This window comes from Vespula vulgaris, chromosome 18 (genome assembly GCF_905475345.1).
Source record: "Vespula vulgaris chromosome 18, iyVesVulg1.1, whole genome shotgun sequence".
NCBI classification, from domain to species: domain Eukaryota; kingdom Metazoa; phylum Arthropoda; class Insecta; order Hymenoptera; family Vespidae; genus Vespula; species Vespula vulgaris.
In genome coordinates, this window is record NC_066603.1 from 2965064 (window position 1) to 2987604 (window position 22541).

The 22541-nt window shown below is 27.0% G+C and overlaps 5 protein-coding genes across 5 annotated transcripts in view; 3 read left to right on the plus strand and 2 right to left on the minus strand.

Moving 5' to 3' along the window:
- Positions 1-4837, minus strand: LOC127070474 (phospholipase A2-like). The gene is made up of 6 exons (XM_051008502.1): positions 4760-4837; positions 3647-3700; positions 2099-2499; positions 781-940; positions 363-515; positions 1-226 (listed from the first exon to the last, which is right to left on the minus strand). Exons 3-6 carry the CDS (start codon positions 2469-2471, stop codon positions 142-144), a joined length of 771 nt encoding a protein of 256 aa, XP_050864459.1. The 5' UTR covers positions 2472-2499; positions 3647-3700; positions 4760-4837; the 3' UTR covers positions 1-141.
- LOC127070475 (kinesin-like protein KIF14) overlaps positions 4557-22541 on the minus strand; it is a 24943-nt gene continuing 6958 nt past the window's right edge. The window contains exons 7-20 of the mRNA XM_051008503.1: positions 14147-14307; positions 13834-14034; positions 13184-13462; positions 12568-12640; positions 12310-12479; positions 11770-12232; positions 10965-11511; positions 6789-6934; positions 6412-6703; positions 6174-6344; positions 5971-6024; positions 5573-5814; positions 5247-5482; positions 4557-5116 (exon numbers count right to left, since the gene is read on the minus strand). Coding sequence (XP_050864460.1) covers positions 4870-5116; positions 5247-5482; positions 5573-5814; positions 5971-6024; positions 6174-6344; positions 6412-6703; positions 6789-6934; positions 10965-11511; positions 11770-12232; positions 12310-12479; positions 12568-12640; positions 13184-13462; positions 13834-14034; positions 14147-14307 — 3282 coding nt within the window. The 3' untranslated portion in view covers positions 4557-4869. The remainder of the gene's footprint in view (positions 5117-5246; positions 5483-5572; positions 5815-5970; positions 6025-6173; positions 6345-6411; positions 6704-6788; positions 6935-10964; positions 11512-11769; positions 12233-12309; positions 12480-12567; positions 12641-13183; positions 13463-13833; positions 14035-14146; positions 14308-22541) is intronic.
- On the plus strand, positions 7310-8342 carry LOC127070469 (28S ribosomal protein S18b, mitochondrial). Its single transcript, XM_051008496.1, has 5 exons — positions 7310-7466; positions 7533-7686; positions 7806-7903; positions 7991-8121; positions 8195-8342. The coding sequence occupies exons 1-5, from the start codon at positions 7401-7403 to the stop codon at positions 8334-8336; spliced, it is 591 nt and encodes a 196-aa protein (XP_050864453.1). The 5' UTR covers positions 7310-7400; the 3' UTR covers positions 8337-8342.
- On the plus strand, positions 8440-9894 carry LOC127070462 (pyridine nucleotide-disulfide oxidoreductase domain-containing protein 1). Its single transcript, XM_051008478.1, has one exon. It carries the CDS (start codon positions 8440-8442, stop codon positions 9865-9867), a length of 1428 nt encoding a protein of 475 aa, XP_050864435.1. The 3' UTR covers positions 9868-9894.
- On the plus strand, positions 15310-22398 carry LOC127070471 (uncharacterized). The gene is made up of 2 exons (XM_051008499.1): positions 15310-16446; positions 21252-22398. Exons 1-2 carry the CDS (start codon positions 16344-16346, stop codon positions 21581-21583), a joined length of 435 nt encoding a protein of 144 aa, XP_050864456.1. The 5' UTR covers positions 15310-16343; the 3' UTR covers positions 21584-22398.

Here is a 22541-nt window from a genome sequence, read left to right on the forward strand (position 1 = left end):
TTTTCATTCAATCATTAAAATATTATTACTATTGACTACATTATTACAATATTACTACAATTTACTACATTATCACAACAAATTTATATGTTTATTATAGCACATTTTTTACGATTTTAAATAAAAATATAACACTTAAATTTAAAAAGGTGGATTATCAAACCACTGATATTTCTTTTCTTCATTCATATCTTGACTATATTCAATGCATTTATGTTGAAGAGGACTAAAATGATTAAAAAAAAAAAAAAAAAAAAAAAGAAAAAAACAGAAATTTTTCTTTTATAATAAACATAATAATATAATAAATTTATAATAAGAAAAATATTAAGATAATATCAAAAAATTAAATTTATGCATACCTAGAATACTTGTTGCACTTTATAATAGGATAATCTTCGTTAAAACATTGTGGACTTAAAACGTCGAAATAAGTGAACCCAATTTTTGTGGCAACAATTGAATCAGCATTTTTTAAACAATTGTAAAAGGCAGAGTCGCATGAACAATGTGATCTGTGAAGAAAACAAAACGATTTTGTTTATACTTTTTCGTTTATATATCCTTTCGACAGAAAAGATATCAAAGAAGAAAAAAAATGTTAGTATTTTCTTCTCTTTATTTATCGAAATTATGCGTATTAACACGATTGTCTTTGCTATCTGAAACAAATTTGCATATGCATTTAAAAAAATAACTTACATAAGACATATCTCACGAGCGAGATTAAAAATTGCAACAACATACATAAAAAAAAAGATAACAAATGATTTATACAACCTCGTAAAAATTCCATTGTTTAGAAGGCGGTACTTTTCTTCGCCTGAATTTATATTATTGAAACACATATCATGAGCTCTACAACAAGCATCAGTACTTGCAAAGAAACCAAGGTCATCTTCGTTCTTTGCTATATCACCATCTCCACACCAATGGGTACCTATAATAATTTCAAAATTAATTTCTAATATTTATTATTTTCTTGATGTTAAATAATTATATATATATATATATAATTATAATGAAAATTATATTATCATTACAAGTTAAATAAAAAAATATAAAAGTAAAGATTAGTATAAGTAGAATATAATAAGTACGTATTTATTTATTTATTTCAATTTAATGTCTTAAAAATTGAATTTGGTTTTGCAAGATTTTTTACTCAATTCTCCATCTTTTTTTATCATATCTTGTTCTTTTATCGTAATGTAAAAATAATACAAGTATGTAGAGAAGGAGGGAGACAGAAAGAGAGAGAGAGAGGATATAAGATATTGGAGGAAAGAAATATTTAAGCAATTATGAGATGAATTATATGAGATTACTATATATCCCAAAAGGACATAAAAGTAAATAAATAAACATATACATATGTATATTAGCATATTTAATGTAACCTTGACGAAGTAATCTTTTATCTTGCATTCTGCAAACTAGAAACTCATAATTTATTAATAAATATAGATAATACTATTTTCAACATTGAACAAAATTATTTTCAATTTATTTACCGAAGATATATGAAGGAAAAATTAGTAAAAAAAAAACCTAGAAATTGATGTATGTTCGATTACGTTTCTTCATGAATATAGTAGTTTATCTTTATTTGCTATTATACGTATAACTTTTAATTAAATACGAGTCATTTAACGAGCTCAATAAAAATAAGTATATATATGCGTATGTGTGTATGTATATTGTCGATATCTTTAATGTTAAATCATTTTAAACTTTCTTTTATCTTCGCTCTTGTTATCATCTATGTACGAACACATTCGTACAATTTCTTAATATAAATTCTTAATATATATTATTATTTCTTAATATATGATATACTTGTATAATTAATAATGTAGAAACGTATATAATATATTGATTGAGTATTTAATCGATATATATTGATTTGTTATTAAAATTTATGCTTACAAAATATTTTAACTTTCTTTCTCTCTTTTTTTTTTCATATTATTTTATCATTTTTAGAAAATATACAAAATTTTCTTGTTGCAAAATTAAATAAATGAATTATATATAAATAAAATATTTACATATGTATATATATATATATATATAATTTGTTTTTTAATTATATTACCTGGATATATAGCTTTGAACTTATCCGAAACTAAATTCAAAACTTGACCGTATTTTAGCTTGGTACTATTAAAATCATCTTTAATTGGATTTTTAAGTTTCCCTGGGAGTTTTGATATTATTTGATTTACACCTTTTCCAACAGCTTCTTTTGCATTTCCCAAAGCTTCTACCGGTATTAATAGTGTTTTAAGAAATTGTTCGACCGTAGAGATCTTCGTAGATACTGCATTGTCTTCATTATTGTTCTCATCATTATTTTCATTATTGTCAAGATCTCGGCCGAAGCCAAAGATTGACCCAACATTTATCCCTCTACTTTGCTCGATCGTTAAGATCAAGATCATTAATAGAAGGGGACGTGTATACAACATTTTTCGTTTTAAAATACAATTTATATTTCTGCAAATGATTTAATATAAATCGTTTATTTCTTTAATTAACAAGGTCTTACTATCTCTTGTTAATTTACTCATTTTGTAATTTTCTTTTTCAAATAAACTGGGATCTAGTGATCAAGATTCAAATAGAAAGAAATTTATTAATCGAAATTCAAATCGATCGAAATTCAAATAGATTGACAAATAAATAATCATAGAAATCTCTAATGTTAACGTTGAATGTTCCTTCGTGAAAAATGAGAATGAATCTTTCGCAATATGAATCGTTTCTTTTTGAATCGAACAACGTCTATTAGCCAATATTCTTAGTAATAAACGTAGAAAATGTCAGATGTTTCATAGAACTTCCTACGATATAATACTTTCACCACAATTGTATTATACATCGAACACTTATGTTTTTATAAGCTCGCAACGGAACACTTCTCTAAGAAAATTAATTGATGATTGAAAAAATTACAAATTGAGTAAAAATAAATAAATAAAATATAAAAATTACAAAATGTTTAGTGCAAAATTTTACTTTTAAGTTAAATTTTTAGCTACAAATTTTCTGAATTATTTAGATCTTACGTTTACATTTACGTTATAACAAATACTCAAACTATACTATCGCACACAGCAAATGAATACTTACTAATGAAAATCTTAATCTTAGATTAATATTAGTAGCTGGTTTATGTTTACAAGCATTGGAACGAAAGTACTTGAGAACAATTGCCAAGAGACCGAAATAATTCAAAAAACTATTAGCTAGGATAACTTCTTAACGTGTAAGTTTAACGCATAAATATATTAATACTTTTATGTAAAGCATAAAAAACTGTATTAACTGCTGCAATAAAAAATATAGGTTTCCATTAACAAAGAATACATAAAATTATTTTTTTGCTGATCCGTAATACGTGATCTGCGTAAAATAGGTAATATTTGAAATTCGAACATATAATAAAATTACGTTCTTTAATTTTTTTTTCTGCTCGATAAAAAAAAATTCTATAATAAAAGAATTGAATTCTAACATATTTATCATAATTAAAAATTATGAATATTTGTTAAATTATTAAATATTATTAAATATTAATAATTTTTGAAACAACTGATCAAATATAACAAAATTACATCAATGTAGATTTTAATCGACTTACCGCTTCGATGAAGAGAGTCCGTAGCGTTCACCAAGTTGGACAAAGACTGCTCGTCTAGAAGGAATTCAGCATCATTTTATTCCAGCAACTGGCTACATCATCAGAAATTAATTATAGTCTGATAACAACTGTACAAATATTTAAATAAATACAGAAATAATACAATGATTTTTAACGATCTATTTTTTTACAGAAGCTACAGACAGATCTGTCAATTAATTTTCTATATTCCATTCTTAAACATATATTCTAATAAATAGTTTATACACACTGAGCTATTTTATATATACTTAATACAGGAAATGTTCATTATGTTGAAGGTAAAAACGAGATAAATACAACTATATATAGATTTTACGTAACAATTCGAAGTATCTTATTAATTTTCAATTAATTGAATGAATCAGATTGTATAAAATATTTTGATACGAATCTGTTTTGTAATAACGTTATTCAAAAGAATATCTGATTTCTTTTTTTTTTCTTTTTTTATTTTTCTCATTATTATTTATATTTTTATTTTTCTCTTATTCTCGTATTGCAACCACAACTTATAACAAAAATAAAATAAAAGACTTTTTGAAATGAAAAACCTTGAAAAATCACCTTTGTACGTAGGACTATTAAATGACTTAACTTTGACGAACATAACTGCAATTTATCAATGTCTTATAAAGTCAAGTTCTCTTTATTTACTGAACATTCCTGTTTATTGCGCATTTGTATTTATTATGCAGATGTTGATATATTTCATAAATAATGACATGTCATTAACTATTTAAAGATCACTAGTGACAGCCTTGTTCTCGATTAATAAATTTCAAAATTACGCGATATTTTGAAAAAATATAAAAAATATTCGTCTTATTGTCTACTTACGATAATTTCTAAAAATAGCTCTTACAAAATGTTTCTGTATATCTCGTCTACCATATCATCACAATTTATTTCAATAAATACTGATTAACATTTAATCAAATTGCACTTATATAGACTAAAATATAAAAATATATATATTAACAAGGTATAATTTATTATATTCACAATTACGAAACAGTCATTTAAAATTATATATCACAAATTGTAACATCTTATAATTATGTTGCAACTTACAATGAATGGTGACTACACACATAACTCTTTTCTTCTTCTTTTTTTTTTCGTTTTCTCCAACATAACAAATATACGAAAATTATTCATAAATTTTTTCAAATAACATTTATTCACTCGAGCGAATTTTTAACTGTATGATGTTCAGGTGATTCATTTTTAGAAAGGTTCTTAATATTTGAAGGTTCTCCTTCTTCTAAAGCTCGACGTTTTTCAAGCCGTACACATCGTGAACAAGAATGATTTCGTTTAGACCAACAGGCACGATGATACACAGCTAGACATTGTTGGCAACTAATTGCACAGGCATCCCAGGGATATATAACTTCATTATTCCCACACACTTCACACAAATGACCTCTAAATATATTATACATTATATTATATACTATATAACACATAATATACTATATACGCAGGTATGAATATTAACTTATAATTTAACTGTTATTAAACTTATAATCTTTAATAAAAACAATTAAAAATTTACCTAGCTTTACATAATTCACATTGTTCAGTAATATGAACATGCATAATATCATAAGCAATACGAATTTCTTCAAGTAAAGCACCACTTTGTAGATCAATGAGATCTTTTATCGAATAATTTCCATGATTTTCAATTATATGTGTACGCAATCCAACTTTCCATGGCAATCCTTGTGTATTAGCTTCTGGGCATATTACCAAATAACGCTTCATCATCTGTATTTCCTCTCTCATTCTCTATATAGAATTATTATTTTATCAGAATTTATTACTATTATTCAAGTTTATTACTTCTTTTATTGTGTCATAAAATTTTAAATATCTTACTTTTACTAAGGACAAATCTGGGACTAATGTAAACAACTTTGGATTTAATTCTTCTAGTAGTAAAAATGGACGATCTTCAAGGAGTGCCAATAATTGAGCTGCAGCACGACAAACAAGCCTTGGTTCCATATCCCAATTTCTAATAACTCTTGCAGGTATTACCATAGTTGTATTCCAATGACATCTCTGACAGTAATATAAACCACTGTAGTCACATAGTCTTGGCTCTACCCATGCTGATTCTGTATGTGTTTATGATTATTAAATATTTTAGAAAAAAAAGAGAGAAGATATACAATTACATGTAATACGTAGGTAATAAATCTAAGTACTGTTATATTCTAGAAAAGATTAGTACTAATCTATCTTCACAGAATAAATACTGGCTATATGGTTACCTGAACTTTTAAAAGGGCTACCAAAACAAGATAATGACAATCCTTTTGGGAATGCTTGTAAGAAGTAATATACAAATACAGTTAAATAACATGCATTTACTAACAATATATTTTCTTATGTAGCAATAATATTATTACCCTTATTTTAATAAATTAATAACATTTTATTTTACTTTTTCAATTTAATATAAAAAATTACTTACTAAACGTTATTCGTATCTTGCACTCTGCACAGCGATATCCTTGACTAGATAATCCTCTTTCTGGACAAATATCTTTAGTATAAGTATAACCACCAGCTTCGCTAGCAATGACATGTACACACACACGACATATATTATTTAAACATTTCCAATGAACACAGAACCTACAATCTATTACATACAATATTAATATCACCTATAAATATTTACTAATCAATAATACATTATTTGAATTTACCACTACACATATACCAAGACTGCAGCATCATCCAAATGGTGCCACTACAATGATCGCAATATACCGGTCCAGAAGAAGTTATATGATACTTCTGAGGAACCAAATGATGACCAAGAATTACATGAGTTTCAAGAAGATTCTGATCTGATGTTTCTCGCAACTCTTGAACTCGTAAACGTAATTCAATTAAACGCCTTACAAGCCATTTTCTTTCGTCTGAACATTCTGCACTTTCTAACACCATCTGTTTACATTTCTCTACCATTCTTTGTAAATCTTCATCAGATGTTGCCTATCATACGCAAGAATGAGAATATAAGGAATAGATACATATAAACAAAACAAAAATTTATAAAAAGTATAAATATATACTAAACCTTAGACAATGAAACCAAAGGTTCTACAGATTTTAAGTTGAAAGGTATACTGCCTTTGCTGTCAGAACTATCATCTGCTTCTCCTGTCATATAATCAGATAAAGAAGAAGGTGTCGAAGTTGTTGTACCAGAGCTATTTGCACGAACTTTACTCTCCTGACAATTTTGTTCCTCGTTTGCAATTATTTTTGTGTCTACCATGTTTCTTATCTTTTATTTAACATATAAAATAATAACAGTGATCTGCACTGATCAATTCATCACCAAAAATACATTATAAAAGAATTTAATTCTTTTCCCACATGTTTATGACTTTATTGACAATTACGACAAGTACACCCCAACCCTTCGAATGTTCGTTTTCTAATAATTGTATACAGACTGTAATCTTTATATATAGACTAATATAGTTCATATTTCGCACGCTAGATAGCGTAGAGTTAATTGTAGTGCCAAATTTAGCCACTAGAGAGCGCGACATATACTTATCTTAATTTTCTTAATCAATACGTACTTCTTGATTTCTTGATAATTTTAAGGACAATTCTAAAAATTGAAATCTTTTAACCTATTACGTATTTAATTAATAAATCATTATTAGAATATAACAACATGTCATTGCTCATTAGGGTATTAGGTTTAACCAGAACATCGTTGCAATCTACATTAACCAAAAGAGTAAGAGATTAATCTTCACCATTGACAATTGATTTTTCTTTTAGTTTTGAATCAGATTGTTTTTAGAATATACCTGTAAGATTGATCTCTTCTTCACACACGTGCTGTCAAGAGGAAAATAATGATACTGAAAATAATAAAGAAATTACAATAGATCCTTCTAAAGATAGAAGACAAGTTATTCCTGTTGAAACTAGTATTGAATACATGTTAAGCAGTGGTAAGCTAAATCTATGAAATGATATCCAATTGAAAGTAGACATACAAAATATATAAAGATTAGGATAATTATATTTATAAGATTTTGAAAGAAAATTTCTTTTATGTCTAATATTTTAGCTTATAAACAAACTTATGGGGATGATCCTATATGGACAAAATATAGAAGAAATCATAAAGGACAATTTACTCCTAGAAAAACAAGAAAAACATGCATAGTACATATTTAATAAATTATCTATTTTCCTCATCATAATATATATATTCATATGGTATTTAAACTAATTAATTGTTGTTATTTATAGAGAGGAGGTATAATAAGTTGTGGTAGTCCTTGTCCGATATGCAGAGATGAATATTTAATCTTGGATCATAGAAATGTTAAATTGCTAGAACAATTCATTTCTAAATATACAGGTGAAATACTACATTACAGGTAAGTCGTATTCAAAATGTTAGTTTTATAATTAAAATTTAAATAGCTTTAAATCATAACAAATACTTTTTAGCAAAACTGGCATTTGTCAAAAAAAATACAAAGAACTTCTTATAGCTGTGATTAAAGCTAAAGATTATGGTACTTTAACGCTTGATGTACCACTTAGGGAATACGATTATTCAGAGTGGTATAGCGAACAAAAACAAATATAATTGTTCAAAAAATATTAAATAGTTGGTGAATATTATATAAGATATTGCATCTATATTGAGAAGGATACATTTTACAAGTTAATATAATTGATATAAAATAAAAATGGCTGATCAAATCATAGACTGCACTTTTGCTATAGTAGGTGGTGGTATAGCAGGTGTGTCTTGTGCAGAAGGTGTAAGTTTTCTTGCACCAGAGGAAAGTACTGTATTAATTACTGCAAGTCCACTAATTAAAACAGTAACAAATATTATTCCATTGGGTAAAACAGTAATGCAATTTGACATTGAGGAGAAAAATGCAAAAACACTTACTGAAAAGTATGCTTCATTACAAGTTATACATGACACTGTAATAAATATAGATATTAATGAGAAATGTATAAAAACTCAAACTGGAAGATTAATAAAGTATACAAAATTATGTCTTTGTAATGGTGGTAGACCAAAACTTATAGCAGAAAATAATAAATTTATCATAGGTATTCGAGATACTGAATCTGTGATTCAATTTTCTCAAAAGATTCAAAATGCTAGAAAAATTGTGGTTGTTGGAAATGGAGGTATTGCAACTGAACTTGTGCATGAAGTAAAAAATGTTGAAGTAGTTTGGGTGATAAAAGATAAGCACATATCTGCAACATTTATCGATCCAGGTGCAGCAGAATTCTTTTTACAAGATGTTTATAATACAGATAAATCAGAAAATACTGACATTAAACCTATTCGAAGAATGAGATATACTACTACTGGATCATCTAAGGAAGGAGGGCCTGCTCTTGGCCCAGATTGGCATAATAATTTTATTATAAAAGGTACTTCATCAATCTGTAGAAAAGTCCAGATTGAATATGAATGCGAAGTAAATGAAATTCTTACAAAAGAAGAAATTACAGAATGTAGCGATATCGAGAAATGGCCTGTGTATGTAAAACTAACAAACGGTAAAATTATTGGTTGTGATTTTATTGTATCTGCAACTGGTGTTGTACCAAATTCAAACTTAATGGGTTTAGAAAACCTTGAAAAAGGAGAAGATGAAGGTTTATGCGTCGATTGGAAATTGGAAACTTCAGAAAAGGATGTTTATGCAGCAGGAGATGTATGTACTGCAAGATGGGAGATAGCAAAACATTGGTTTCAAATGAGACTTTGGACACAAGCACATCAAATGGGAATTTATGCTGCAAAATCTATGACTTCGAGTCTAAAAAAAGAAGATTACATGCAAGATTTTTGTTTTGAACTTTTCACTCATGTTACTAAATTTTTTGATTACAAAGTAGTTTTGATAGGTTTATACAATGGTCAAAAGTTAGATAAAAATTATGAGATATTACTTCGAGTAACAAGAAAAGAAGAATATATAAAACTTATATTGGAAAATGGAAGATTGCAAGGAGCAGTGCTTATAGGAGATACTAATCTAGAAGAAATGTGTGAAAACCTTGTTCTCAATCAGATAGACTTGACTCCATATGGTGAAGATATACTTGATCCTGATATTGATATTGAAGATTATTTTGATTAATTTAATAAATTTGCTGTACTATTATAATACTGATATAATCTATGTTCTTTCTTTCTTTTTTTTTCTCTTTTTTTTTTATTATTATACTAAGTTCATTACAAGTACACAATATACAAAAATTTTGTGTGAAAATATATTATTTAAAATCATACTATCTGAATCTTCACATTTGATTGTTGAACTTTTTTAAAACACACAAAGATAAGATATAAAAATGAAGTAGATAGATAAAAAATACTGCTCTTACATATACTATCTTTCTCTCTTTCAAGTATTATTTTTTTTAATTAATTCAGATAGAAAAGTAAAATCACGTTGGTGTATAAATAATTATTATAAAAAGATTGTATTAAAAAATATAGTTTTAAAAAAGTTACAACACGAATTATATATCATTATATCTTAACAATATATTGATACCAATCATGCTTATGTAAATAATTATTTAATCTAATTACATATGAATTGATCTTAAGATATGTTTCTAAATATTTATACATTGGCAGTATTTTGTTCTTAACAGTCAGTATTACATATAAATTTAAATAAAATTTTTAGTTATCAATGAGATTAAGAATATAACCAAATATAACACAATAAAATAGTAATAAGTCTTGTCAAGAAGATAAAAATAGAAATGGCAAGAATGAATGAGGTTGAGAGATCCTAATAACAATATGGCAAATTTATTTTCAAGAAAAAAAAAAAAGCTTTTTGTTGTGCATTGGACACAACAGTGATTTTATTTCTAAACCTTCAATAATTTTATAAAACTCATTTAGTGAATAATATATCACAGGTTTTATATTCTTACTTCATTATTTTCAGCCATAATAGGCAAAGAAAGAAATATTGATATTATTAAACATTTCCTTTTAAATATTAAGTTAGATGATGTTGAATTTTATCCGTAAATCGAACTGATTTTGGAATATTTCCGATTTTAGGATGTGCAGTAGTATTACTGCGTAAATTCGATTTGACTGGAGAAGCATTTAACTTTATATCTTCTTTAGGAAGATTATTATCCACCAATTGCACGGAATTTGTACAATCAGTTTTTTCGATTACAGTATTATTAATAGATCCATTTGAACTTACACTCTCATTCTTACTATCCTTTAAATTTTTAACGAGCAACATACTTCTTATATCAACAATAATATTTTGTACTCTATCTAAAGAATCGCTAATTGTGTTGTTGATCTCAGGACTTTCACATTGTTGACATAGTTTACTCAAAGATTGTGTCGCGCGTTCAATTTGCATGAGATAAATACTTACGTTTTTGCGCTGTTGAGATTCGGATATTTCTTCTTGCGTCGTTGAATCGTGCATCGACGTATCTATAGATAACTGTTGAAAACTTTCATTCAAATGTTTCTTCACAGGTGTTAAATTTATAGAAATTCTACTATTATTTAAAGAATCATCGAACGTTTCGGTATCTTCGAAAGGTATCCAATCATTTTCTGAATTTTGTAACTCTTTCAACGAATTTTCTATATCATAATCACGCAATTGATGAACCCAATCTAAAAATCGCATTGGTTCCCACAATGTTTCCCTTTTACGATCTTTATCTCGAACACGAATCACAGGTTTCAGATTCTTATCAATTAGAGTCTGCTGTTGATTGAATTCCTAAAATATAAAGAATATTAATGAATCAAATCTGTTATGATCGTTAGAATCTACAACTCAAGGTTATCGAACTTCTTTTGTTGTGAGAATATTCAATGTTCTTAAGATTTTCTCTAATAACTTTCATTTTATCTGATTCAATAACTATGAAATAAGATAAATATATTAAAAATATCAAGATCTTTAGTTATTTTGTTGTGAAATATAAAAAGTAAGGGACACTTCTAAAGTTGAGCTAATCTAATTTTTGATACATACATAATTTATGCCAACTTCTCTACATCGTTCAGTTGCTTCTCTAACGAGTATTTGCATCTCGTGTAAACTAATACCACCAGCTTTTATAGTTTCAGCGCTGGTTTTGATTTTGAGGGCACTTTCAAAATCTGCAGTTGTTTCGTTCAATATACTTTCTAATTCTTGAAGAAAATTTGACTTGTACGGTGACACGTTTGGTTTAGTTTCCACTTGTTGAATCTTTTTGATTCTATTATTCGTTTCTATTTCACTAGTGAGTATCTCCTTTTCTAATTCGAGTTCCTGTTTACGACGATTTATTTCTTCCAATGCTAATTTTTGTTCTTCCAACGTACTACCAAGAACCTCGATTTTACGTTCATAAGTAGATTTTTGGGAGCCAAGTTGTAGCTCAACTTCTCGTTTTGCATTTTCTAATTCCTTTATGGCTTTCTGTTTGGATTCCTCGAGTTCTGCTCTTAATCTGAACATTAGAAAAACATTTTAATAATAATAATTATATTAATAAACTGAATTTTATTTTGTTAGCAAAGAACTTACTTTTCTTCCTGTATCTTAAGTATTTCTTGATGTGCAAATTCGAAATCTATAGCTTGCGAAGAAATTTGTATGTTTCCAGTCTCATCATGTGGATTTGAAACTTTGAAGTAATGATTGCCACCTATGACAAGTCGATCGCCATGTTTCAGATGTACTTTGCCACTCACCACCTGTTAATAATATAATATGCATAATTTTGGCTTGCTTGTTATATATAAGATGTTACATGCAAACGTAATTATTATTGTTTCAAATTACCTGACCATTCACAAAGGTATCACCATCCATTTCTGGCAACAACATAAGCTTACCATTCTTATTTTCTATAGTACTATTAAAAAGAAAAAACATCGATTAGTAATCAATATTATCGATCTGTAATCAAATGAATACAATTATAATAATTAGTAAGTCACTTAAAGCCCACTAATCTTCTATAAATCAAAAACGTATCGACGAAGAAAAACCTGTGATGCAAATTAAAGTATATTAACAAAAATAATACTTGTTAGATATTCCTCTTATCAACATTAGAGATCTTCCTTTAGCATTCGTTATTCGAATCGGTAATGCAGAATCGATAATTGTAGAAACAAGTCAGTGATGTAACCAATGTATAATCATGCATTAATAAGATATGATAAAAAGAGAAACACGCCTATACCCAATGAAAGGACATGATTACGTGAAGGTTGAAACGAGAAGCATCGGCAGAGGAAATCGAGGAGAGTGTAATATTCAAAAGCAAAATGCAAAATGCAAAAAAAAGCGAGGAGTAGTATCTCTGGAAGTTGTGGATCGACTGGCTTCAAAAAGCGATGAAGAAGAACGTCTCGATTGTTGAAGGAAACGTCCCTCGAAATCAACGACTAACCAGTGCAATTTTCTAACGAGTGGCCCATCCAAAACGATATCCAATGGTACTTTTTTAAAGGTTTCTGAGTTCTCTGAATGTTTTCCAATGCGTACCAAACCAGGTGGAATTAAATACAACAGTGTACCAGATAACATAGGATCAGCAGTGAGATTTATCAAACATGGTTGTTTATCCTTCTCACGTAAATCAATTTCAACTGCTATTCCACAACGTCGTAAATATTTTAGCTCGGAATTCTTTCTTTCTTCGGTTTCCTGTAATTTTTCCAAGCTGCTCCTGCAATCGAAATTCGCTGACTATTAAAGTTTACATTCGGTTCGAAAATATATAAGTGTACGATATATAAAAATTCGACTCGGAAAATTTATACCAATTTTCGAAATTTCTATTGAAGAATTATATATAATGATAATAATAAATATGACAACTCTTCTCACGAATGGCCTATTTGAATTAAAAATGGAAGTATTCGTCCCCAAATTTATGGCGATCGATTGGATAAATACGAAACAATTATTTTATAGCATCGAGAGAAATATTATTCAAATATGTAATTATATAATAATTATGATAATGTAATAATTATATTTGCCAAGATGATATATATATAATTTTTTTTTTTTTAATGAATTTTAAGATAAACTTACTTTTGAGTGGCAGCAAGTTGTTCCTCTGTTTTTTTCAATTGTTCTTTTAACCTGTTAATTTCTTCTTGCTTTCGTTCAATCTCCTCACTGTCTTTTACGTTTGATTCTATGCTATCAACCAGCTTACGTGGACAAACTCCAAGTTGTCTTTCATATCCTTCACGAACTCCTCGTAATCGTAAGACTTCCGCCTTCAATTCGCTGAAAAAGTTAGGTATAATATTATCAATCTAATCGATATAAGCCGTGTAACAATATACATAAAATATATAACGAAAAGAATCTTCTAATGAGTAATATTTTCATAATATACCGAATTAATCTGTCATGTGGATCTTCATTAATTCGAATGCGATTAACGATAGCTCGTGCTTGGCATGCATATCGAAGGGTTGCTAAGGTTTCTTCGAGATGGATGTTAGCTGGTGAAACTGTACCTAACATTGCCGTTCGAGAATTTCCACCCAGACTTTCCTATAAAAGATTAGAATATTTCAATATATTTTAAATTAAATATTTTAAATTTATATTCACTTTTATTTTCTCCTTCTTCAAGCTTTCTCTATCCTCATTTTCTAAACAGCTTCGAAGGGCACATACTTTAATCAGGTAGCTTATAAAATTACAATAGATCGTAAACTATTACTATAAAAAAATATATTTTATTTTATTATATTTTATACCATAAAATATCAACAGAGAGAAATCGTTACTTTTGGCAAATAATTTAGCTGATGAACCGATAATAAAAATATTTTATTATCGTAAGTACGTAAGAAAAGATAATAAACTTCTTTTCTCTTTTTCATTATTATCTTCGAAGATAACTTTTTATAATCAGTGGATGTAGGATTAAGTTGATAACAAGACATCTTGTATTTTTCTGTACAAGATTAATATCGCCATTCTTCTTTAACAAACATAATTGTTTTTTTTTTCCTTTCTTTTTTCTTTTCTTCAAATGAAAGTACAATCATTTGTTTACGTAGATTAGTCAACGAAGAAAGAAAGAATTGGTCCATACCATTAGCATTACTCATTCTAACAAAAAAAACTATCATTTAAATAACGGCTTCGTTCTATTTTTTTTTTTTTTTTTTTTTCCATTAGTTATGGTTCACCAGACGATAATGTAAAAACGTCATAAAAAAAGAATAAAGAAAACTAATTCAAGGACAATTTCTGATGTAAACTTTATCTTTCTTGCATTATATCATATTAACTATATATATTTCAAACTATTTTATATTTCAAAAAATAAAAATATTTGTGCAGGAATATATGTGAAAAAAAAAATATCTCGAATTAACTTTGAAATGTGTTATTAAAACTAAAAGTTAAAATTATTGCGATTCAATTGATCTTAAAAAAAAAAGAAAAAAGAGAAAAGGATAGTATACAAAAATTATTAAGACAAAAAACTATTTGAAGAATGTAAAAAATTAAAAACAAACAGAACATTTGTCTCGAATTAAATTAAAAATTTGTATGAAGAAAAATGGAAACTGAAATTCGACTGACTCGATTTAAAAAATAAAAACGTATGCAAAAACGATTAAAGAAGAAGAAAGGGGAAACGATTAAAGAAAGAAAAATATAAGTAGACAGTGACATCAATAAAAAAGAAAAAAAAAGAAAAGAAAATTACAAAGTTTATAAAGGTAGACATCGAGAGAGAAAACGATGTTTCAAGTGTACGGGTACCACCCGTATGAATGGAAGGGGTAAATCATCAAGGACAAGGAGACACGATGCTAAGAAGAGTGAGAGGGAAGTTATAGGAAAGTGAAGTGGTGGGAGGAAAACTATAGAGAAACGAGAGAGAAAAAGAGAGGGAGAGACAGACAGAGAGAGATAGAGAGATCGATAGGCTAAACATACGTGCCGTCAACGAGGTCCGCCAGTTTAAAACAAGACGTTCGAGGAGATCTTACGTTTCTCGTGATCATCGAAACTACGTTCTTACCTACGTTGTTTACTATTCAACTATTGCAGCATAGTAACATATTATTGTAACTCCAATCAAAAAAACATCATCGTTATTCGAAAATATCAAATACGATATAAATAAAAGAAAATATACATAGAAAATAATTATTGTACGAATTGAAAAATCTCACAAAACTGTCTTGGCTGGTCTAATAGACAAAACAAAAAGATAGAAGATATATTTTTAAAAGAAGAATAAAAGAGAGAGAGAGAGAGAGAGAGAGAATAAAAGAAGTTGTTAACTTCGTAACGATATCCTTGAGTTAATATCAGTAAGAAATATGTCATTGAGTTTACTATGCTAATTATTACAAGCTAATTGTAATACTAGAATAGAGAAAGAGAGAGAACGAAACTCCGATGTTTGCGAAACTCGGCTTTTAAAAAATAAAAAAAGAATAGAATAGAATTGTACATGATGAACTAACTTCTACTTTGAAGATTTTCAAAAGAAAACTCAAACAAAAACAAAAGAAAAAGACTAGCAACAAAGATATAAATTTTCCATAGAAATAATAACAATGGATCTCGTCTATATTCCTGAAGTATTAACCTACGGATCGTTTAGAAGCCCATTATATCAAGATTACGAGCAACCTTGGAACAAGAATTATTTTGGTCATGGTATGTATATATAATAATTATCACATAAAATAATTTGAATTATGCGGACTTTTTGATCTATTATCGAATTTGTGATAAATCATGTCGTTCCATCATTATCGTAAGAAATAATTTCTTTTTGATAATTCAATAAAAATACAATGATAGTCAGATGAATCATAAAATGTAATCAAAATTACCGTTTACTTTGGCACATTGACATCTATTTCCAATCCATTTATACATGCGTTTGTCTATTATCACATGATATCTTAACTGCACTTGGAAAATAATATACATAGATAATCGTATTGCGTGACGATCGAATGTCATTAATTAGCCAAAGCAAACATGTATACATACATATATACATACATACATATATATATATATACATATGTACAAATATTAAATAGTGATTAAGATAGTGAAATAGATGAACTATCAAAAAAGATATATATATATACATATACATATATATAACTATAAAACATAATATTTACTAAATCGTTACTCTACAATATATACACACACACACACACACACACACACACATAATTGTAGTATGTATATATAATATTAATATTATAGTATCTAAATAATAGTAATTTGTATATAGTAAACATACACATATAAATATTATATTTTTCACTTTATAATGTTTCGCTTTAAGAATGAAATTTTTATGCTAAAAAGGAAAAAGAAAAAATATCTGTAAGTTTGTCAAATTACCCTCGCATATAATATGTATGTATATACAATATAGTATAGTATGTAGTATAGTAAATACTAGTATACAGTAAATATAGTATACAGTAAATACTATATGTATTATGTTTTTTAGAATGGTATATTCTGTATGTATCATTATGTTATATAATATATTGTACAATATATACTATTGCATTTTCCGTTCCGATAGATAAATTTCCATTACAATAATCGTATTATTAATTAGATTAAATAAAAAAAACATAGAAAAGATAATGTTGCCATTGATAGGATTACTGCAAAAACAATAATATCATTTGTCTTATAAATTCTCTTTCTCTTCCGTTTGTATCACTCAAATCTTTTTTTCTTACATTTCTTTTATTTTTTATTATCTCCTACAACGAGATATCGTTTTCCTTTTCTAAAAGCTATTGTATTATTTCAACGTGATATTTATACATTCCAATGTCTATTCTAGAACAATGACATATAATTTCCGGACGAAGTAGATGTAACGTGTCAAAAAGAAGTAACAAAAAAGAAGTATCAAGATTTCCATGTTGATATTTAAATTTTTTAATGTTCATCTGATCTATTTTATCTATTTTATTTTCTATTTATTTGCTCAGTAGTTTTATTATGCAAATATGGTAAGTGTTTATAGTAAAATATCAGTACGTAATATAAGTTATCAGTATAAATAATTAAGTGTCAGGGTTGCGTCTATGTTACTTAAATGTGTTACTTAAAGTATTATTTAAAATACTGATAAATTATTATATTTAGAAATATTTTAATTAATATACTAAAAACTTTTGTATTAATTGGTGTAAAAATAAGTACTTATAGTACATACTGATTATTTTATTATAAATACTAGTGATAATAATAACTATTGATTTAAAATACTAATAAAAAAATTTTAACATTCTAACGCAATAAATAGTAATATTTATCTATTGGCATTCTTGAAAGATAAACGAGTAGTATTAATAATACATAACAATTGGTTATCTCTAATCGATATCGTTCCAATCGAAACTTGAAAACGAAATCGCAGCACTTCAGTTATTGTTTATTGGTTTAATATAGATAATAAAGTAAAATGCACTCGAAAAAGTATTTTTGAAAAATAAAAAAACAGAAGGATAAAAAATAAAATGCAAAACAAATAACGAAAGAATAACAAAAAAAAACAAAATAGAATTACTAATCGATAAGACTTGTTAAAGATAAAATAATAAATAACAGAAGTTTTCAAGATAACCGCATTTTTTTTAACACGAATTAGAAAATAAATGAAATTAATTCGGTTATTATTATATAAAAAGATAGACGGCTGAATAAATGACGAATTATATATCTTACATGTCCTAGATGATAAAAAAAAATATATATATATATATAAAATAAACCAAGAAAGTTAACAATATTTTTTTCTTTAAAATATTTTTATCATTTACTATTATCATTAGTAGTATTATTGTTGTTCTTGTTTTTGTTTTTATTATCTTGTCTTTTCATGCATTCAAAACTTAATTATATAAATATGGGAATATTAAACGAGAAAAAAAACAAAAGTAAAGAGAGAAAACGATCAATCTATTTTCTCTTTCAAAATATTGGAAAGTTATGACTTCATAAAATAAGTACTTTTTCTCGACTAAATGCAATCATTTTCGTGCCTACTATTACTACTACTACTACTACTACTATCATTATTATTGTTATTGTTGTTGTTGTTATTATTATTTAAGGTCTAATTAAAATTAAATTCCATTAATACACTTGATCTTTTGTCATATTAGTCTATCAATACTTAAATAATATTCAACTCTGTGATCTGATTATTAGTTTAATTGTTATTTGCATTATGTGCATTTATAATAATAATAATAATAATAATAATAATAATAATAATAATAATAATAAATTCTTTTCACCACATCATTAGTCTTATCTAAATACCATAAAACGCATGATTTCCAAATTAATAAAGGATTACGCGCAAAATTTCGAACACATATACAATTAGATATGTACAATGCTTCTAAAAATAATATCAAGAGAGTTATTTGCGTTCAGTTGGTCGAAAATGATCAAAATATTGCATAATCGACGAAAATGAGAAACTATTACGATCTAATATTATGCTGACCTTTCATTTTTGCGTCTTACCTTCATTCTATCTCTCTTACTCATTTTCTTTATCTCTGTCACTCATTCTCTCTCTCTCTCTCTCTCTCTCTCTCTCTCTCTCTCTCTCTCTCACTCATTCATTTTCTCTTTTTCCCTCTCTCTCTTTCTCTCACTATTTCATGCTACTCTCTATATCTTTTTCCTTTACCCGTTTACCGAGAAGGGGTCACGTGACTGATCGTGCGTACTACCGTACTTTTTCATATAGTAATACACGTCGTAATCTATTTCTGGATGGCCTGTTTACCGAAGGTACATTGCGCTCGTGTTTGTCACCGATTCATCGTCGTACAATTGCACTTGCAATTGCTTAATTTCATTATTTATATATACATATATACATTCCCCCATCCACACATACATCTTTCTTTTCGAGAATAATATCTACGTAGAAATCTTTTCTTTTTATCTAATGGAATGTATACTGATAGATTAGAAAATAAAGATACGTAATTTAAAAGTTATAAATTGTGTGTTGATAAGATTCGTTTTAACGTTTTATTGATTTGCATATAATTTACCAAGAGAGTAACTTGTTTCGTATCTTTGTTATACAATATTATCTGATAGGACACTTGTTTCACACCTTTTTCTTTTTTTTCTTAAATACATCTATATGCTCAGTCTAAAATAAATTTTTAAATTACGTAATCGATGGGTAATGTATCCATCATCGTTAATACACCATATACACTAATCATTATGCGTAAATAACTGCAAAATACTTACATTTTTCTTTTTTTTTTTTTAACCACATGAAGTATTATTTATTCATCATTACTGTTATCAATTAGTTGACGTTAAAAAGAAGCTGAATACTCTTATTAAATCACTACATTGTTCATTGCCAAGATTACTTGGTAATATATATGTAATTGCTTTGTATAACATTTAATGAGTACTTTAACATATTATAGACGAATAAAAAGTTTTATATTCAAATATCAGAGGATATCGATGAAATGTTTCATAGTTGATTTTTTGTGTATCAATCAAATGCAATTGTTACGGAAAGAACAGGAAGTGTTAATTACAAGCAATTCTAACCTAGAAATAGAGTTAAAAGTTTCATAAATATAGTTTCCTGATCTAATTTTTTGTTGCAATACAATGATTAAGAAAAAACAAGAAATTTTTATAAACAAAAATATGTAAAAATAGGAATGATCTATTACGACGAAATAAAAAAAATAAGAATGTGCAATAAAAAGGTATGCATGGACCGTTCGACGAGAGGATTCTGTTATATGCAAAGTGGAGACTGTTATGCGTTCTAAAAATAGATCTCTCAACAGAAAAACAAAATTGGTTGTCCTCGACATAGTGTGTGTGTGTGCGCGCGCACATACACCATACACGCACGCACGCACATCTATTATTTCAACTTAATGCAACACTATTATCATGAAACTAATTAAAACAGTTTTACAGGAAAAAAAATTGTCCTATATTCGTTAATTTATAAACATGTCATAAACTCATCAAAATTTCAATTTTTAACCTTTTTTCCTAGTTTAAAAAACTAATTATTATTCTTCCTCCTATGATAAGGTGATAAGGTCATATACGATGGTAATTTACCGACGGATAATATCATCCAAAATTTCACGATAATGAAAATCGTATTGAAAATTGATCAAATATATATATATATATATATATATATATATATATATATATATGTATTTATGTATATTCAATGTATAATATAATCTAGTTTCTACGTAGAGAGATCATGCACTCTAACCTAATGCTATTTTACAGATAGATATCAAAAAACCGGTTTTCTCGCTAAGTCTCGTAGTAAAAGCGGCACAAAAGTCTGTTATTAAATATATCCCGAAGATAAATAACTTCTATTTTAATCTTTTTTATTTTAGTTATTTTCTTTTTTTTTCCCCTTTCTTTTTTAGAACAATCATCGAAAAGTCAACGTCTCCAACAAAAACCATCACAGGAATATTATCAACAAAGAAAACAGATTACGAAGAACTGTCATTTGTGTCGTGAAAACAAACGACGAAGTCTTGCTCTTTATATAAGGGAAAAATCACGAAGAAGTTCTTGTCAAGAAATTCATGAAGAAATTGAAGAAATCGAGGAAGAGGAAAATAAAACGATAACGAATGAAAAAAAAGAATTAATTGATAAAACCCATGACAGTAATGTATCGTTTACTGGAAACGATCAGAGGTTATGCGAAACGAAAGAAAAGCTTGCAAATAAATGCATGACACAAGAGTGAAACTCCTTAAGGTATTTGTGCCGTCCATTATGTTCGTATTAAGATTTTTTCTTCGCAAAAAAAGGAGAAAGAAAGAGAAAGAAAGTTAATCATATATGTAGATAAAAAAAAAGCGTATTATTTTCTCATTTGCAAACTTTTTTCTCTTTATCTTATCGTAAATTTAAAATATAAGATTACATAACCTTGTCATTTTCACATTATCTTATTCTTGCATTGTCAACTAGCTTATTCAACTATACACATACATACGCGCATACATACACACATTCATTCATATAAATTAGTTATATCAGTTAACATGATCATGTTAATATTCTATACAAATATAGAAGCAATCATTTTGTGCCAAGTTTAACTTTTTTGTTATCATTAAAGTATTCGAAACGAAACTTCAAATTTCTCCTAACTATAATATTTGATGTAGAATACTATACAAGACTGAATGAGTAATGATCAGTACAAATATGTAAAGTTTTGTCCCTTTTTCGATGAATCATAACAATTGCAATCATCTGATTACTATTCTCGACAATAATAACGAATTTAAAATAGCTAATAATTTTTCTACAATTATATATATTATAGTATCTTGTGGCCATTTTGAAATATTCCATTAAACTTCTATTTGTAAGGAAATTAGAAAAAATATCTAAATTTTTTATGTATTCTCGAAGAGTTTTATATACATATTTCACATTTTGTGAAAGAAGAAAGAAAAATATTTAATTTTTCGCATTTAACATCGTTATTACATATACAAAAAATTAAATTTTTAACGACGTAATTATATAAAACTCATAATACACCATATGCATGTTGTATTTGCGATTTAATGAATTATATATATATATATATATATATATATATTGTAATAAATATATATAAATAAATAATAAATATTAAACACGTTATTCAAACATTTGAGGTTATTTCATTTATATATTGATTGTTATAA

Coding starts and splice junctions, on each gene's coding strand:
- LOC127070471 (XM_051008499.1), top strand. CDS start 16,344: ATGGATCTCGTCTATATTCCTGAAGTATTAACCTACGGATCGTTTAGA. Junction 16,447..21,251: donor CAAGAATTATTTTGGTCATG/GTATGTATATAT, acceptor TTTCTTTTTTAG/AACAATCATCGAAAAGTCAA.
- LOC127070474 (XM_051008502.1), bottom strand. CDS start 2,471: ATGTTGTATACACGTCCCCTTCTATTAATGATCTTGATCTTAACGATC. Junction 516..780: donor AACAATGGAATTTTTACGAG/GTTGTATAAATC, acceptor TTTTCTTCACAG/ATCACATTGTTCATGCGACT. Junction 227..362: donor AAGTGCAACAAGTATTCTAG/GTATGCATAAAT, acceptor TAATCATTTTAG/TCCTCTTCAACATAAATGCA.
- LOC127070469 (XM_051008496.1), top strand. CDS start 7,401: ATGTCATTGCTCATTAGGGTATTAGGTTTAACCAGAACATCGTTGCAA. Junction 7,467..7,532: donor AATCTACATTAACCAAAAGA/GTAAGAGATTAA, acceptor GATTGTTTTTAG/AATATACCTGTAAGATTGAT. Junction 8,122..8,194: donor GGTGAAATACTACATTACAG/GTAAGTCGTATT, acceptor AATACTTTTTAG/CAAAACTGGCATTTGTCAAA.
- LOC127070462 (XM_051008478.1), top strand. CDS start 8,440: ATGGCTGATCAAATCATAGACTGCACTTTTGCTATAGTAGGTGGTGGT.